The sequence below is a fragment of the Odocoileus virginianus genome, chromosome 10 (assembly GCF_023699985.2).
Source record: "Odocoileus virginianus isolate 20LAN1187 ecotype Illinois chromosome 10, Ovbor_1.2, whole genome shotgun sequence".
NCBI lineage: Eukaryota > Metazoa > Chordata > Mammalia > Artiodactyla > Cervidae > Odocoileus > Odocoileus virginianus.
In genome coordinates this window covers 57,504,794-57,522,683 of record NC_069683.1, presented here as the reverse complement: position 1 = coordinate 57,522,683, position 17,890 = coordinate 57,504,794, and the positions used below count along the sequence as shown (strand labels likewise).

Here is a 17,890-nt window from a genome sequence, read left to right as displayed (position 1 = left end):
AAAGCCTAGACAGCTACATGTAACGGAGTGGAATTAGAACAGTCTCTAACACCACATGCAAAAATAAACTAGATTAAAGACCTAAATGTAAGACCGGATAATATAAAACTCCTAGAGGAAAACAAGGAAGACACTCCTTGCTATAAATTGTGGCAATATTTTTTTGGATCTGTCTCCTAGAGTAATGGGAACAAGCACAAAAATGAGACCTAGTTAAAGTTAAGAGCTTTTGCACAGCAAAGGAAATCGTAATCAAAATGAAGAGACAGCATACAAAATGGGAGAAAATGTTTGCAAATAAATGCAAATGATAATTTCCAAAATATACAATTTATACCATTCAATATAAAAAAAATAAAAAAATAGGTAGAAGACCTACACAAACATTTCTCCAAAGAAGACATAAAGATGGCCAATAGGCACATGAAAAGATGCTCAACATCACTAATTATTAGAGAAATGCAATCAAAACTGCAATGAGGTATCATTTCACACTGCTCAGAATGGCCATCATCAAAAATCTACAAATAATAAATGTTGGAGAGGGTATGGAGAAAAGGGAACCCTCATACACTCTTGATAGGAATGTAAATTGGTACAGGCACTATGGAGAACAGTATGGAGATTCCTTAGACTAAATATAGAACTACAATATGATCCACCAGTGCCACTCCTGGGCATATATCTGGAGAAAAACATGGCCCCCAAAGATACATGCACCCCATGTTCACTGCAGCACTGTTTACAATAGCCAAGACATGGAAGCAACCTACGTGTCCATCAATAGAAGATGTGGTACATATATACAATGGAATACAAGCCATAGAAAAAATGAAATAATGCCATTGGCAGCAATATGAATGGACCTAGAGACTATCATACTGAGTGTTATAACTCAGAGAAAGACAAATACTATATATATCACTTATATGTAGAATTGAAAATAACATGAATGAAATTATTCACAAAACAAATACTCATTTAGAAAACAAAAAGTTATTTGTTTACCAAGGGGGAAGGGAGGAGGGATAAATTAGGAATTTGGGATTAACAGATACACACTAGTATATATAAAATATACAGTGACCTATTGTATAGAACAAGGAACTATATTCATTATCTTGTAATAAATTATAATGGAAAAGAATCTGAACAAATATACACATATTGATATATATCTGAATCACTTTGATATACACCTGAAATATTGTAAAGCAAGTATACATCAATAAATAAATAGATAGCTAAACCTATAGTTATTATTTGCCCTAGCAATTCCTCTCCCCATTGTTTTAGTAATGATCCAAAGCTGGAAACAACCAAATGTCCATCAATCTTGTGAACCGATAAATTGTAATATAGCCATGTAATGGAACAGTAGTCAAAAAAGAAATAAACTATTGAAATATGCAGCAACAAGATTGAATTTCAAAAGCATAATCCTAAAGAAAAGACCAAAAATGACTACATATAGTATGATTCCATTTATGTGACAGTTTAGAGAAGGTGGAATGGTAGTGATTGAAAGATCAGTCATTTCCCGTGGCATGGCATGGGGTGGTGGATTGACTGCAAAGATGTACATTTTAGGGGTGATGAAAATGGATTATATCTTGATTGTGGTGTGGATTGACTGCAAAGATGTACATTTTAGGGGTGATGAAAATGGATTATATCTTGATTGTGGTGAAAATTGCATAACTTTATACATTTGTCAAAACTCAAACTGAATACTCAAAATGGGTGAATGTATATGTAAATTATATGAATAAATTTGTTTTTCTTAAATATACACTGGGGCTTCCTGGATAGCTCAGCTGTTAATCCACCCGCAATGCAGGAGATCCAAGTTTGATTCCTAGGACAGGAAGTTCCCCCCGAGAAGGGATAGGCTGCCCACTCCACTACTCTTGGGCTTCCTTGGGAGCTCAGACAGTAAAGAATCTGCCTGCAATGCAGGAGACCTAAGCTCGCTCCTGGGTTGGAAAGATCCCCTGGAGGATGGCATAGCAACCCACTCGAGTATTCTTGCCTGGAGGAATCCCCATGGACAGAGGAGCCTGGTGGGCTGCAGTCCATGGGGTTGCAAAGAGTCGGACACAACTGAGTGACTAAGCATAGCCATTCCCTTCTCCAGGGGATCTTCCTAACCCAGGCGTCGAACCTGAGTCTCCTGCACTGCAGGCGGATTCTTTACCATCTGAGCCACCAGGGAAGCTGGCTTTTGCATTCTAATAAAAGGAGAACTTGCTACATTGCCCTTTTAACTTTCTTAATGAAAAAAGGGCTCTGCTTGATATAAATGCACAAATAATGAATGTTTTAAATAAAGAAGAAAAACAGTCTGAGGGTTTTTTTGCACCTAAATATAATATTTTTATTTAAGTGTAATTGTGAGACTACAGTTTCTCAGAATAACAGGATTAATTTCTATATTTTCCATGACTACTGTATTCAGTCTGGTGTTCTATTTCTGTTTAATCTTCCTTACTTAATTGGGTTAGATTCTGTGTCAAGAATATAGAAGTCATTCCAGCCAGAATAAACTCTCTTGACTGTAACTGATGCAATCAGAGCTAAAGGGTTATAGCTCAGAAAGAAAATTATAGTTTATAATTTTGTATTTTTATATAATTATATTCTATAAGTGGAATCAGGCTTTAGTAAAAGGGGGCTCTTCATAAATAGTTTCAAATGAAGGATCTTTTTGTGTTTCCTTTTCCTCTTCCAATATATCTTCATAGTCACATATTTTTTCTTGTGCTTCCTCAAACCTGAAACCTAGAGAGCAAGACAAACATTTAGAAAGATGCCAGACGTGACAGGATATAGCTCATTCAATATGCTCTATTCCACATTCCTTCTCACCACTCTTAGAGCAGATATCTTTGTATCCTGTTTAATCATAAATGTCCCATATTTCTGAGATCATTCTACATTTCATGACCATGTTTCATTGTCCATCTTTAAAAGTCTCTGTAGGATCTGTGTTTGAGGTTTGATCTACTACTAGATAGCTCTATAATTTTTTTTTTTTTTTTGCTAGCTCTGTAATTTGAAGCAAGTTACTTAACCTCTGTCTCAATTTCCTCATCTATAATATAGGAATAATAATAGCACATGCCTCAGCTTATCTTTGTGAGAATTAAGTGAGATGGTGAATGTAAGGCATTTAGCTAGTACTCCACAGTTAACCATTAGCTAACAATTCTTTAGTCACAAAGAAAAACCTTTTCTGTCCCTAAAGTTTTCAAATTCTGAATTTTGATTTCCTCTTGCTTCTTGCAGAAGTGGCACATGCTCTCTTCCAGCATCTGCAATGTATTACCTGCCTTCCGTTACGATGCAGCTCTCCATTACTTACAGCAGCTTTCACGTGCTCTTAAGATCCTTCCAATTAGTGTTATATCTTTTCTTTTTTTCCCACAATAATCTTTTAGCCCAGTAAATAATATTCTCTGCTTCCATTTTATACTTGTCATTCCTTTATGTTCTTTTATTTGCCATTGAGACCCTACTGTGTTCTACACACTGGGAATTCAGTAGCAAACAAAACAGATAACTTGCCTTCAAGTAAAGATAGTTGCCTACACCTGTTCTACAGAAGGCCATCAACTGCATGAAACCCCTGAAGTGGAAGCCACAAAGTGTGCTTGACGACCAGGCAAGATGCCAGTGATGCTGAGCTGTTGTGAGTGAGGGGGAGAGAGTAGGACATGATAAGGATGAAAAGCTAAACCAGAGCCGGAGTGCCATGATAAAGTTAGGGTTTTATTCCAAGTGCAGTGGAAAACTAAATGGCAGAAGGGGTAGTCATCGTTAACAGTATGGTGAGTATGGAGAGTATGGTTTCTAGAGCTACCCGGTCTCAGTTCAAATCCTGGCCCTCACAGGGACTGTGACCTTGAGCAAGTAACTTGGCTTCTCTTTAAAATGTGGATAATAGAACCTGTCTCACTGGGTTGTTCTGAAGATCAAATGAATCAATTTTATAAAGCACTTTAAGACAGTACTTCAACATGGTAGTTGCTAAAGAAAAGTTCATTAAATAAGTGCTTTAATTATGCTGGTTTAAATTTGTAGATCACTATCTGTTGCATAGGAAATGGAATGGAGGAGAATAGGTTTGGAGACATTGCAGAAGCCCACAGAAAATGATGGCAACTTGGACTCTGGTGGTGCCAGTGAGTTGCAAATGAGTAGATAGGTTAAGGGCTTCCCTGGTGGCTCAGTGGTAAAGAATCCGCCTGCAATGCAGGAGACTCGGGATCGATCCCTGGGTCAGGAAGATCCCCTGGAGAAGGTGATGACAACCCACTCCAGTATTCTTGCCTGGGAAATCCCAGGGACAGAGGAACCTGGCAGGCTACAGTCCATGGGATCACAAGAGCTGGACACGACCTGGCGACTACACCACCACCACCACAGAGAATGCTATGCACCAGGCACTATTATAAGCGCTTCACATGTACTATCTCATTACCTCACAGTAATCCATGAGTTAAGTACTACTGTTATTTTCATTTTATAGATGAGGAAACTAAGATATTAACTTGCCCAAGATTACACAGCCAGTAAACAATAAAGCAAAAAATCAAAACCAGGAAGTTGTGAATCAACATTCCACAATTAAAGCCTCTTTTTTTTACTGCCAGTCACAGGTGACAGAGGGACAGAACTCATGCAGTCAAATTCTAGAAAAACTATAACTAGGCTTTGGCTATGTTAGAATTATTGATACTTCTGGAATAGCATTTATTTTGCCGAGTCAAGTTTGCTCATTAAACATTACTGAAACATGAGATATGCAACATTTTTAAAAGAGGATTCATTTTTTTAGAAAAGAAACATTTTATCCAACTCCAAATAAAATGTAAAATTTCCTTCTATTTCCAAATAACAATTATATATATAAAGGCAAAAATGACTTGATAAATTTATTTATCTGTATAGTGTGTGGAGTACAGAAGTGTTTGTTAGGTACTTCGAAATGTATACATGTGTGGAATGTATTGTTTTGGTTTATAAGAATTTCCCATTGGAGAAGGAAATGGGAACCCACTCCAGTAGTCTTGCCTGAGAAATCCCATGGACAGAGGAGCCTGGTGGGCATGGGGTCACAAAGATTCACACTTGACAGAGCAACAAGGCACACACACACACAATTTCCCATTATTGCTAAAAAATCACCTACTTTTGAAGTTAGCTGAAGAGTTGCTTGTAGCAATTTCCTTCCAATTGGCAATGTACCTAAGCACATTATATAGGCATTCATTAAATTAAATAAATTTATTAGTAAATAATACAGTGATTCATTAGTACCTACTTGGACTACTTCTAAAATTCTACTTTCTGTATGAAATCTTAGATTAATGATGATAAATTCACTAGTCCAAACATTTAATTTCTTGACTTCCCACCTCAAAGTAGCTCTCAGGCACCTGAGGCAAGCCCCAGGACAGGGAGTTGTGAGAGGTATGAAAACGGTGCCCACCATCCACCACGTGGTGCCCCCTGCCTCCCTCCAGCACGTACTCCTCAGTTTATACTCTTCCGTTCCTGCTAGATCATGGCCTCGATTGGGTGACAGCGAAGATGTCAGTTAACTTCTAAATTTAAAGTGTGAAGGGAAAAATTTTGAAAGTCATGGGAAAACTTCAACAACAAAACTTTATCCTTGGTGCTGGATTGCCAGACCTACTGTCTCTGACATGTAAATGTAAATCATTTAGTTTATGATCTTATTAGAGCAATGGTGCTGTCTTTGCTGTGTCCAGTAAACACGAGATCATACTCAAGCAGGGTACATGCAGTGTCACTTCCGTTCCTTAAACAGAGACTGACATGTGGAGACAAGAGTAGCCTGAGAAGGGATGGATAGGGAAGGACAAGTGTGAGCTGAGGGGAAGCTCCAAGGGCCAGGTTTCCTGTGACTTATCCCATCTCATTTTAGGCTCTGTATCCCCCTTTCCCAAACTTCCTTTCTTACAACTATACCCAACAAACCAGGTTAAGAAGTTGATCACAGCAGGAGCTAAAAAGAAGTTGATTGAGAAAGGAGGAGGAGGATTAAAATTGTCATGTAATTCAGAAAAGGCTGATTTTCACTTGAATTACTTTTACTCTTGTTAACTTTGTACTCCTGAATTTTTTGTTATGTGAAGGTATAAATTATGCAACAGTGTTTAATTGCAATTAAGTACTGTGTCTAAGGGTTTCCAGGTGGTACTAGTGGTAAAAAACCCACCTGCCAATGCAGGAGATGAAAGAGACTAGGATTCAATCCCTGGGCTGGGAAGATCCCCTGGAGGAGGGCATGGCAACCCACTTCAGTATTCTTGCCTTGAGTATCCCAGGGACAGAGGATACTGGTGGGCTACAGTCCACAGGATCACAAGAGTCAGACATGACTAAACCAACTTAGCACACATGCAGTGTGTCTAATGCCAACCTCTTCTTGTTACTGCTGCCTCTTTTTGCTCCAAGAATTCTATGGTGGTGAGTGGAATACTCCTGGGTCACTGTTAAATGAAAAGATGCAAGATAATAGCAGGTGGTATAAACCCCTTCCAGGATCTTCAGCAGTACATGAACTGAGAACTTCCAGATATACAAGCTGGATTTAGAAAAGGCAGAGGACCCAGAGATCAAATTGCAAATATTCATTAGATTATAGAAAAAGCAAGGGAATTCCAGAAAAACAACTGCTTCATCAACTATGCTAAAGCCTTTGACTGTGTGGATCACAGAAAACTGTGGAAAATTCTTAGAGATGGGAATACTAGACCACTTTACCTGTCTCCTGAGAAACCTCTATGTGGGTCAAGAAGCAATAGTTAGAACTTGACAGAACAGACTGGTTCAAAATTGGGAAAGGAGTATATATATCAAGGCTATATACTGTCACTCTATTTATGTAGTGTACATCATGCAAAATGCCAGGCTGGAGGACTCACAGGCTGGAATCAAGATTGCCAGGAGAAATATAAGAAACCTCAGGTATGTAGATGATACCACCCTAATGGTAGAAAGTGAAGAGGAATTAAAGAGCCTCTTGATGAGGGAGAAAGAGGAGAGTGAAAAAGTTGCCTTAAAACTCAAGATTCAAAAACTAAAATCATGGCATCCTTCATGGAAAATAGATGGGGAAAAGTGGAAACATTGACAGACTTTATTTTCTCGGGCTCCAAAATCACTGCAGATGGTGACTGCAGCCATGAAATTAAAAGACACTTGCTCCTTGGAAGAAGACCCATGACAAACCTATAACAGCATATTAAAAAGCAAAGGCATCACCTTGCTAATAAGTGTCTGTATTGTCAAAGCTATGGTTTTTTTCAGTAGTCATGCACCGATGTGAGAGTTGGACCATAAAGAATGCTGAACGCCAAAGAACTGATGCTTTCAAACTGTGAAGAAGATTCTTGAGAGTCATTCGGACTGCAAGGAGATCAGTCAATCAGTCCTAAAGGAAATCAATCCTAAATACTCATTGGAAGGACTGACCCTGAAGTTGAAGCTCCAATACTTTGGCCACCTGAAGCGAACAGCCAACTCATTGGAAAAGACCCTGATGCTGGGAAAGACTGAGGGCAGAAGGAGAAGAGGGTGACAGAGGATGAGATGGTTGGATGGCATCACCAAATCAATGGAAATGAGTCTGAGCAGACTCTGGGAGATGGTGAAGGACAGGAAAACCTGGTATGCTGCAGTCCATAGGGTTGCAGAGTCAGACATGACTTAGTGACTGAACAGCAACAGGATCTCTTAGTTGATGGTTCAGTCTGGCTTAACCTTAAATTTAGGCAGATTTTGTGCTTTCAGTGGTTGCTCAGGAGCACTATGAAAAGTGGGTGTCCATCACCATACTTCCTTAGATTTATATACTGAAAGATCTTTATTTCACCTTCAAGGAGCCAAGATAAAAGACCTTTGATTAATGGCATGCTAAACCCTGGCAGTGTGGGGCACAAACATATGCTATATTTAAGGGTGAATACTGACCCAGCTTTACCTGAGATCAAGATATGAATTTATTTAATTGTTTAAAAAGAACTTCTCATAAGGAACATGACAGTAGTAACCAGTAAGAAATAAAATCTTTACAAATAGAAGCAACAACTTGATTGTATCATTTTCATGCTGTTTATATCATAAAGTTGCTCTTTCTAAGATATTTTTGGAATTTTTTAAAGATATTAGCAAAGTATATGTGGAATCCATCACAGAATTTAACATCTTAATGGCCTGGGGAAAATCCCTAGCCAGAGAGGTAATATAACCACTTGTCTTAGAAGTCAAAGGGGCAGGTTCGGACATAGACATTACCCATTGAGAGCTCTCGCCAAATAGAACATCAGAAAATTATTTAAGATAGACTAGCTGCTGATGACTTAATGTGTTATGTTAAACTTCACCTGTAGTTTGAAAACTATGAAGATTCTGGAAGAGAAACATCTATCTCAATAGAAAATATGCCCCTGAAAATCCAGCGGGATGAATGCCATCAGAGGCAGAGTGGCCACTGTGTGGTATTGTAGGTGACTCAATAACGGCAGTGCAGGCATTGGTTTTTATTCTAAGTGCCTGCAGCAATGTGTCTCTGGATAGTACAGAATTTACAAGGGTACTCATCAGTGTCCTTGAGTCCAAGAGTGAAGTTGGCCTTTCCGTTCTTCCAAATTATAATAATATTTCACTTGATCGCTCTTGTTGCCCTGTTTGTCTGGAGATGGACATGGTTTCTTTCCAGGAGAGATCCATCTGCCGTAACAAGGGGCTAGCACAAAAGCCTTTGGGAAGAAACTGGTTTGTATCACTCAGTATCAGTGTTCAACACATTTATGTCATTCTAATGGTCCAACTATCAAAAACTGTCTATAGATTTTGAAAGATTCTCTCCAAGGAATTAGTGGCTACCAATTTAGAGAAAACATCAGTCTTTGAAATTCTCTTCAAATAAGGTATTATCAAGCCAGTTACAAATATCTAGAGAACAAAGATCTAAAAGGAAAGTGGACTGTGGAGACCATACATACACTGGGAAAAAGGTATTTATACCTAATGTCTGCTCTTGGCTAGGGGAAAGTCTTTGCACATTTTGATCCTACTTGAGATAATCAGTAAGTTGTGGTCTGTGAAAGTGTTAATCACTGTCATGTCCAACTCTTTGCAACCCCATGAACTGCAGCTCAACAGGCTCCTTTGTCCATGGAATTCTCCAGGCAAGAATACTGGAGTGGGTTGCCATTTCCTCCTCCAGGGGTCTTCCCGACCCAGGGATCGAACCCAGGTCTCCTGCATTGCAGGGAGTTTCTTTACCATCTGAGCCACCAGGGAAGCCCCTGTGGTCTGTGATACTACTGAAATATTCCCAAATAATCATGCTGGATTCCATTTGAAATTTCTGTTGTCTGGAGCTCATTAGAAAAACTTGTTTTCTAACAATTCCAAGTTGGTCCCAAATTATGCTCAAGTCATAGAATGAACTGATAGAAGTATATAATTTGGAAACATGAGTAATCTACATTTTTTTAAAATGGAAAATTTGAGTAGTGTCACCATATCAAAATGAGATGTAATTATCCTACTCCATATACAGTACGTGATACCAGAAAACCACTTCAAATCTTCCCAGTTTGTTCTGTTTTTATTCTTTTCTCCACAATGGGAAGCCATTAGGAAACTTCTTCACCTACCAGTGAAGGGTGTTAAGGGATGATAGTCGGGAAAGTCCTGTGTAGCCTGAGATGTCTGTTTCTTTCTTTCCTTTGAATTCAATTTATTCTTTTTTTTTTCAACTTTAAACTTTTTATTTTATATTGGGATATAGCTAACAATGTTGTGGTAGTGTCAGGTGAACAGGGTAGGGACTCAGCCATACATATGCATGTGTCCATTCTTTTCAATATAGGATAGTGGGTACGGATTATTTCTAATCATTCACTGAAGCTTGCTGGCTCTTTGCTGAATTAGTCAACTGTATAAGGGAAAAGCAGAGCAGGATTTCAAAAGTTTACCTGAGAAAATTCTCTATCCTGCCCTTATAAAATGGACCTCCTCAAAATGGACCTTCCTACCTCTCTCTTTCTCTACCTTCTTAGGAAAGCAAAGAGTACAGCATCACATCTCATTCTTTGGATGTCATTTCTTGCATCATTATTACCACCTGTATTTATTCAGTGCTCCAGAAACCACAAATGTGCTGTCTGTAAGGAATCTCAGTACTATGCCTGGATGAGATATTGGGATTCCTTTGTACTATTTATTAAAAAGTACTTTAGTGTATCTATTATGGATAATTAGCTCTTTATTCCTTCTCAAGTTTTCTTTTTATTTTTCAAAGTATCTTTCCCATAATTATAATTGTTCTGTGTCTGCGTGTGTGTTAGTTGCTCAGTTGTGTCTGACTCTTTGAGATTCCACAGACTGTAGTCTATCAAGGGCAAGAATATTGTAGTGGGTTGCCATTTCCTTCTCATATATTCTTATTTTCTCATTTTCTTTTTTTGTTAGTCATCCTTCCCCTTTTTTCTTCTTTCCTCTTTGCTTTCCTCATTGTTTTCTTTTCTGCTTCCTCTGGCCTCTCTTTCTCTGGTTTATTGTTCAGTAGTGTGAGTGCATGCTCAGTTGCTCAATCATGTCTGACTCTTTGCAACCCCACGGACTGTAGTCTGCCAGGCTCCTTTGTCCGTGGGATTGATTCTCCAGGCAAGAATACTGGATGGTAGCCATTTCCTCCTCCCTCCAGACCCAGGGATAGAACTGGTGTCTCCTGCATCTTCTGCATTGGCAAGTGGATTCTTCACCACTGAGCCACCTGGGAACTCCCTGTTCAATGGCAGTCAACCTAATTTTTCCTATTTCATGTTTTTATCTCCCTCTTCCGAATTTCTTCCTTTGTCTTATATTTCTTTACTTACACTATCTTTATTTTTTCCAATTTTTCATCCATGCAGTATTCACATCATTATTGTAGCTGAGTAAATATTGAATTTTTTAAAGCTTTATTGAGATATAATTCACATACCATAAAATGTGCCCATTTAAAGTGTACAGTTCAATGGCTTTTTAGTGTATTCAGAGAGTTGTGCATACATCACCATGGTTGACTTTAGAACATTTCATTACTCCAAAAAGAAAGTTCACTCCCCTTAGCCACCACTTCCCAATCCCCACAAATCTCTAAGCCCTAGGCAACCACTAATCTACTTTCTATCTCCATAAATTTGCCTATTCTGAACATTTCAATATAAATGGAGCCATTCAATATGTGTTCCTTTGTGATTGACTTCTTTCACTTAGCAGGTTCATCAAAGTTGTAGCATTTCTTTTTATTGCCAAATAATATTACATTATTTGGATATGTCACATTTTAATCATCAGTTCATGAACAGATTGTTTCAATTCTTGGCTATTATGAATAATAATGTTACGAACATTCATGTAAAGTTTTTATGTGCATGTGTTTTCATTTCTCTTGTGTATATACTGAGGAGTAGAAATGCTAAATTATGTGGTAACTCGTTTGAACCATTTGAGGAACTTCCCGATTGTTTTCCAAAACAGCTACACCATTGTACATTCCTACAAAGAGTAGGAAGTCCTACAAAGGATTTCAATTTCTCCAAAATTTTGCCAACACTGATCACCATGTCTTTTTAATTATAGCTATTTTTGTAGATATAGCTATCTAACAGGGTCTTATTATCATTTTGATTTGTGTTGCCCTAATGGCTACATGACAGAGAAGGCAAAGGCACCCCACTCCAATACTCTTGCCTGGGAAATCCCATGGACGGAGGAACCTGGTGGGCTGCAGTCCATGGGGTTGATAAGAGCCAGACTCGACTAAACGGCTTCACTTTCACTTTTCACTTTCATGCATTGTAGAAAGAAATGGCAACCCACTCCAGTGTTCCTGCCTGGATAATCCCAGGGACGGCAGAGCCTGGTGGGCTGCCGTCTATGGGGTCGCACAGAGTCAGAAACAACTGAAGTGACTTAGCAGCAGCAGCAGCAGCAAATGACCACATGAAGTATTTTTTAATTTCCATCACACAAAAAAGTCCTAAAAATGTTTTTCAAGGGCAAAAATATGTCACTAAAAAATAACTTTTTAATGTCCCACACAGGAAGATTAGGGAATACAGATTAAGGAAATTCTTTATATTATTAATTTCATGTTCTTAGCTTGGTTTCTGTATCCCAAAGTAAGAGTAAAACAAAGTTAAACTAAGGCATACAAATAAAGTCTGATAATAAAGAACACCCAAATCTATTTTTCTTTTTTCTACTTTCAGATCATCCCTTTTTATATTTCTCTCTCATTTCCTTTTCTTTCTATAAGATAATAAAAATGTAAGGAGCTTTTAAGAGAATGTTAGTGGCCCCCAAGATCCAACATGGGAGTGAGAAATATTAGAAAAATATTGACTGCCCTGATGCCTGATGCATGCCCTTGCTCCCCAAGAATAGCAACATATATTTACTCATCAAAGTTGAGTGTGTTTGTCCAGTTCAGCACTTCATCCACTTCCCATTCCATCACAGAATCTATTCCACCATCTTCAATAGTTCTTAATAGGCCTTTTGTTGCTGTTTGAATTAAACCTACAGTTTCGTAATTTGTTGACTTAGCCTCCAGGTTTCCTGCATAGTACCTACATATAGGAAAGGAAGAGTGAGATAAATCCTTTGAATTAGGTGACTGCTAGTGGATGAAGTTAGTATACATTATTGCTGTCAAACTATTTACATCATAAACAAAGTTTTCATCCTATTTAATTTAAATACATTTAAGCCAAGTTGTATGTGATGGGATCATCTGAAAAAAAAACAAAGCAGCTTAATCAACCACACTAACTAGAGAAGCCTCATTTCAAAATCACCTCTCAGTAAGTTGTACTGTTGTGATACAAGGAAAAGCTAAGTATAAAATTACAGAGTCAAAGGATCTTAGAGACCAAATAACTATCCCATTTGTTTCACAGGCAATGCAATAAACCCCAGAAGAGTAACTTTTACAAAGTCATATGGCTAATCTAAAAACTAAAAAAAATTAAATATATGTAATAAAACAAAAACAGACCCACAGATGTAGAGAACAAACTAGCAGGTTACCAATGGTGAGAGAGAAGGGGGAGGGAGTTCACGTGAAAGTGAAGTCGCTCAGTCGTGTCCGGCTCGTTGCTACCCTGTGGAGCATAGCCCACACAGGCTCCTCTGTCCATGGGATTTTCCAGGCAAGAATACTAGAGTGGGTTGCCATTTCAAGCAACAAGGATAGATATATTGTACAGCACAGGAAAATATAGCCAGTGTTTTATAATAATATTAAGTGGAGTATAATCTTTAAAATTATTGAATCACTATGTTGTACACTTGAAACTAATACAGTATTGTAAATCAACTATACTTCAAAAAAACCCCACTACTTCCTCCTATCTCTCTTGAGAGGTTTAGAAGTGTAAATCCCTATAAAACATTTAGGACAATGACTAGCACATAATAAACATTCAATCAAAGAAAGCTTACATAATCCTGTGGCAAGAGATAGGACAGTGACAAGATATGCCCCTGCACTCAGGAAGCTTCCACTGTGTCAGCCTTTAAATGGATAATAATTCATGAGAAAGAAAGAAAGTGAAGTTGTTCAGTCATGTCCAACTCTTTGTGGACCCCCATGGATATAGCCTAGCAGGCTCCTCCATCCATGGGATTTTCCAGGCAAGAGTACTGAAGTGGGTTGCCATTTCCTTCTCCAGGGGATCTTCCAGACCCAGGAATCAAACCCAGGTCTCCCACACTGCAAGGCAGATGCTTTACATTCTGAGCCACCAGGGAAGCCCCAATAATCCACGAGAACTAATATATTTTATAGAAGCAGGAACATACCTCTTGATTTATATTGTTTAGTAAGAGTACAGGTTATAATAAACTATGATTTCACAATTTTTCTATAGGTCTTTGTTCAGTTATTCATTTAGTAAATATTGAGTGCCAACTGTTTGTAAAGCATCATGTACAGGGGTGAAATTCCTTCATAAAACTTGGAATCTTCTACTCTATCCTCTGGTCCCTGAACAAATAGGCACCTATTTTAAATGAATGAATGAATGATGGTATCCACTGGCCCAGATTTATTAACTAATTCTCATGCCATAACAAAAATACATTTAGAAATTAAAAAATACTGGAAGGCTGGGGGTGAATGCATTTTTTATCAACTACTCCATGTTTTGCCTTTCCAAATATACAAACACTTAAGATCAGATCTGGAAACCTGGATGATATTCCTTTTTATAAATATAATAAACAATTCAGATATCTATTTTTGCTCTCATACTTTGTTTTACAGAGAATTAAGAAATTTATTCCAATAATATAATTCTGTTTTGAATTCTTTAAATGTTAGTCACTATTAGCTGGGCTATAAAAATCATAAAACAAAAACAAGCTAGCCAGTACAAACAGAATTTCAAATATAATAGTGATCAGAAATAAAGACTGCTTTATAATAATCATAACTTGTTTTATAGGGTGGTGTTTTAAAAGAAAAAAAATTTGACTTTATAAGTGATATTGCAGTATATTCCCTTAAAATGTCCTCATATTCTTTCTAAACTAAAAGATTTCGTGTTTAAATTTTTTAACTAAACTGTCTAAATATCATGACAGGGAGAGAAATTTAAATTCAAAGACCTAGTAACAACCAATGTTGAAACTGGAAATGAGGTCGAGGAGAGCTAAGATCTGTAGGTACACAGTAAAGGACCTGATGTGAAGATCAAAGTTCTTTTAGTAAGACAGAGGTTAAAAAAAAAATGAAGATTTTGTCAACTATTGATTATCAGCAACAGTCAAATGGAAGTATTTAAATGCCATAAGTGACCAAAGCACACAAAGCAAAATTTCTCATTCATCCTTTGCCACCCTAAAAAAAGGAAGCAACACTCCGATATAAGGATTAATGCATTCATTCACTCAGCGAGCAAGCAACATATATTCATTAAACATCTAGTGGGTCTGAGGTCCAGTAACTAAGAACTAAGTTAATAGAACAGAATTTCTGTTCTTTAGGGGCTAAAAATCTAGTGGAGATGGCAGACAAATAGATAATCACAAAATCATTACAACTGAGTATATAAAAGATCCATGGGGCACTTCAAAAGAAGTGCTGAACTATGTCTAGGTAAGTCAGGTGAAACTTCAGAAGGAGATATTTGAGCCAAATATCAAAGGTTGCTGAGCCAGAAAAGAGCAACCTAGGGATAAGGAATATCATGTGGGATGTAAGTGATGTGAAGCCCCAAATAGGTTTCAGGTAAGTAAGTGATTTAATCGGTTTTAGAGATATCACCTCAGGATTTATATAGAGAGGAGCCCAGTGGGCTACAGTCCATCGGGTCGCAAAGAGTCAGACACGACTGAAGCAACTGAACAACAAGCAAACAGAGGAGCTATTAGAGACAAAGAGACCAACTAGAAGGACTTGCCCGGTAAAGTAGAGTTGAGGATGATGAAATGCTGCAGTTTGCAGTGGGAGAAGATTTGGGAGATACTTTGGAAGCACAATTAATAAGACCTAATGATGGGTTACGTACAGGAGTTTATGAAAGGTAAGAAATCTAGGGCAACATCTGCATTTCTGGCTTGGATGACTAGGTAAAATGATAGTGTCATAAACTGAGGCCAGGAGGAATACTGAAAAGAAACCCCTTTTATGATGGGAAACAAGAAATTGAACTTTGGACTTGTTGAATTTGAGATGGAAATGACCATATAATTAGAAATACAGAGCTCAGTTATGGATGAGGACTGTTTTGAGAATAAATAAACAAAAAAAGAATAAATAAAATAGGAAATTATTCATGTGTATTAGCTTATTACTAGATGGCTCCTAGCTGGTGCTATAGCTGAATGTCAGCAAGTCTTACTGCCATTCTGTCAAAGTCAGCTGTTTCTAGGCAATGATGAGTGTATTTTGTTCTTCTGAGTCCGTGACCACAGTTCCTTTGCTGCACATGAGTCACCTGGTTGTAGATAGTGTTGTATGGAATAAAATCGTGATGGATAGGCATAACATAATAAACGGTATTGCTGACAGAGTGATGGAGCAGATAAATAAACTATAATACATATTCAGAATGTTTATCATTCTGAAGACAGAAGGGTTCCTCCTGTATTATGGGAAGGGCCCAGTATAATTAGGCCGCCACTGGGTAGCCAACATATCCCATTATGGAGGGCAAAGTTATAACTTTTGCATACAGTCAGATGTGACTATATAGCCAGAATGGCCTTAGTGAAGAAAAGACTATATTTATGAGTCTAGGTATAGCTTCCATCCCTGTAGCCTGGACAATGTGAGCAGTTACTGAGTTGTTGCTGTTGTTCAGTTGCCAAGTTATGTCTGACTCTGAAACCCCATGAACAGCAGCATGCCAGACTTCCCAGTCCTTCACTATCTCCTGGAGTTTGCTTAGACTCACGTCCACTGAGAAAATGATGCCATCCAACCATCTCATCCTCTTCTGCCCCCTTCTCCTCTTGTCCTCACTCTTTCCCAGCAACAGTGTCTTTTCCAATGAGCTGGCTCTTTGCATTAGGTGGCCAAGGCATTGGAGCTTCAGCATCAGTTCTTCTAATGAATATTCAGGATTGATTTCCTTTAGGATTGACTGCCTTGATCTCCTTATAGTCCAAAGGGCTCTCAAGAGTCTTCTCCAGTACCACAATTCGAAAGCATCAATTCTTCAGTGCTCAGCCTTCTTTATGGTCCAACTCTCATATTCATATATGACTACTGGAAAAACCATAGCTTTGGCTATACTGACTTTGTTGGCAAAGTAATGTCTCTGCTTTCTAATATGCTGTCTAGGTTGGTCATAACTTTTCTTCCAAAGAGCAAGCCTTTTTTAATTTCATGGCTGCAGTCACCATCTGCCGTGATTTTGGAGCACAAGAAAAAAAACCAGATGTATAGAACAGACTTGTGGACTCTGGGAGAAGGCAAGAGTGGGATGTTTCAAGAGAACAGCATTGAAACATGTATATTATCTAGGGTGAAACAGATCACCAGCCCAGGTTGGGTGCATGAGACAAGTGCTCGGGCCTGGTGCACTGGGAAGACCCAGAGGGATCAGGTGGAGAGAGAGGTGGGAGGGAGGACCGGGATGGGGAATACATGTAAATCCATGGCTAATTCATTTCAATGTATGACAAAAACCACTGCAATGATGTAAAGTAATTAGCCTCCAACTAATAAAAATAAATGGAAAAAAAAATAAAAATAAAATAGTATATATTAATGTTCAAAAAAAAAAAAAGAAAAGAAAATCTGCCACTGTTTCCACTTTTTCCCCATCTATTACCACAAAGTGATGGGACCAGATGCCATGATCTTAGTTTTTGAATGTTGAGTTTTAAGCCACCTTTTTCATTCTCTTTCACTCTCATCAAGAGGCTCTTTAGTCCCTCTTTGCTTTCTGCCATTACAGTGATATCATCTGCATATCTGAGACTGCTGATATTTCTCCTGGCAATCTTGATACAACTTGTGATCATCTAGCCTGGCATTTCACATCATGTACTCTGCACAGAAGTTAAATAAGCAGAGTGACAATGTACAGCTTTGATGTACATACTGCTTTCTCAATTTTTAATTGGTACATTGTTCCATGTCGGGTGTTAACTGCTGCTTCTTGTCCTGCATACAGGTTTCTCAAGAGACAGGTAAGGTGGTCTGGTATTCCTAGCTCTTTTAAGAATTTTCCGCTTTGTTGTGATCCACACAGTAAAAGGTTTTAGTGTAGTCAATGAAGCAGATGTTTTTCTGGAATTCCCTTGTTTTATTCTACAATTCAATAGATGTTGGCAATTTGATCTC

General features: G+C 38.1%; 1 protein-coding gene across 10 annotated transcripts in view; it reads right to left on the bottom strand.

The window, feature by feature from the left end:
• Positions 1–1,473: 1,473 nt before the first annotated feature.
• Positions 1,474–17,890, bottom strand: part of C10H11orf65 (chromosome 10 C11orf65 homolog) — a 100,998-nt gene continuing 84,581 nt past the window's right edge. For 8 of the 10 annotated variants that reach the window (XM_070473631.1, XM_070473636.1, XM_070473637.1 and 5 more), the window contains 3 exons: positions 12,492–12,662; positions 5,195–5,250; positions 1,474–2,781 (listed from right to left, as the gene is read on the bottom strand). In XM_070473631.1, coding sequence (XP_070329732.1) covers positions 2,654–2,781; positions 5,195–5,250; positions 12,492–12,662 — 355 coding nt within the window. In that variant the 3' untranslated portion in view covers positions 1,474–2,653. The remainder of the gene's footprint in view (positions 2,782–5,194; positions 5,251–12,491; positions 12,663–17,890) is intronic. The other 2 variants (XM_070473639.1, XM_070473638.1) reach the window with 2 other exon arrangements.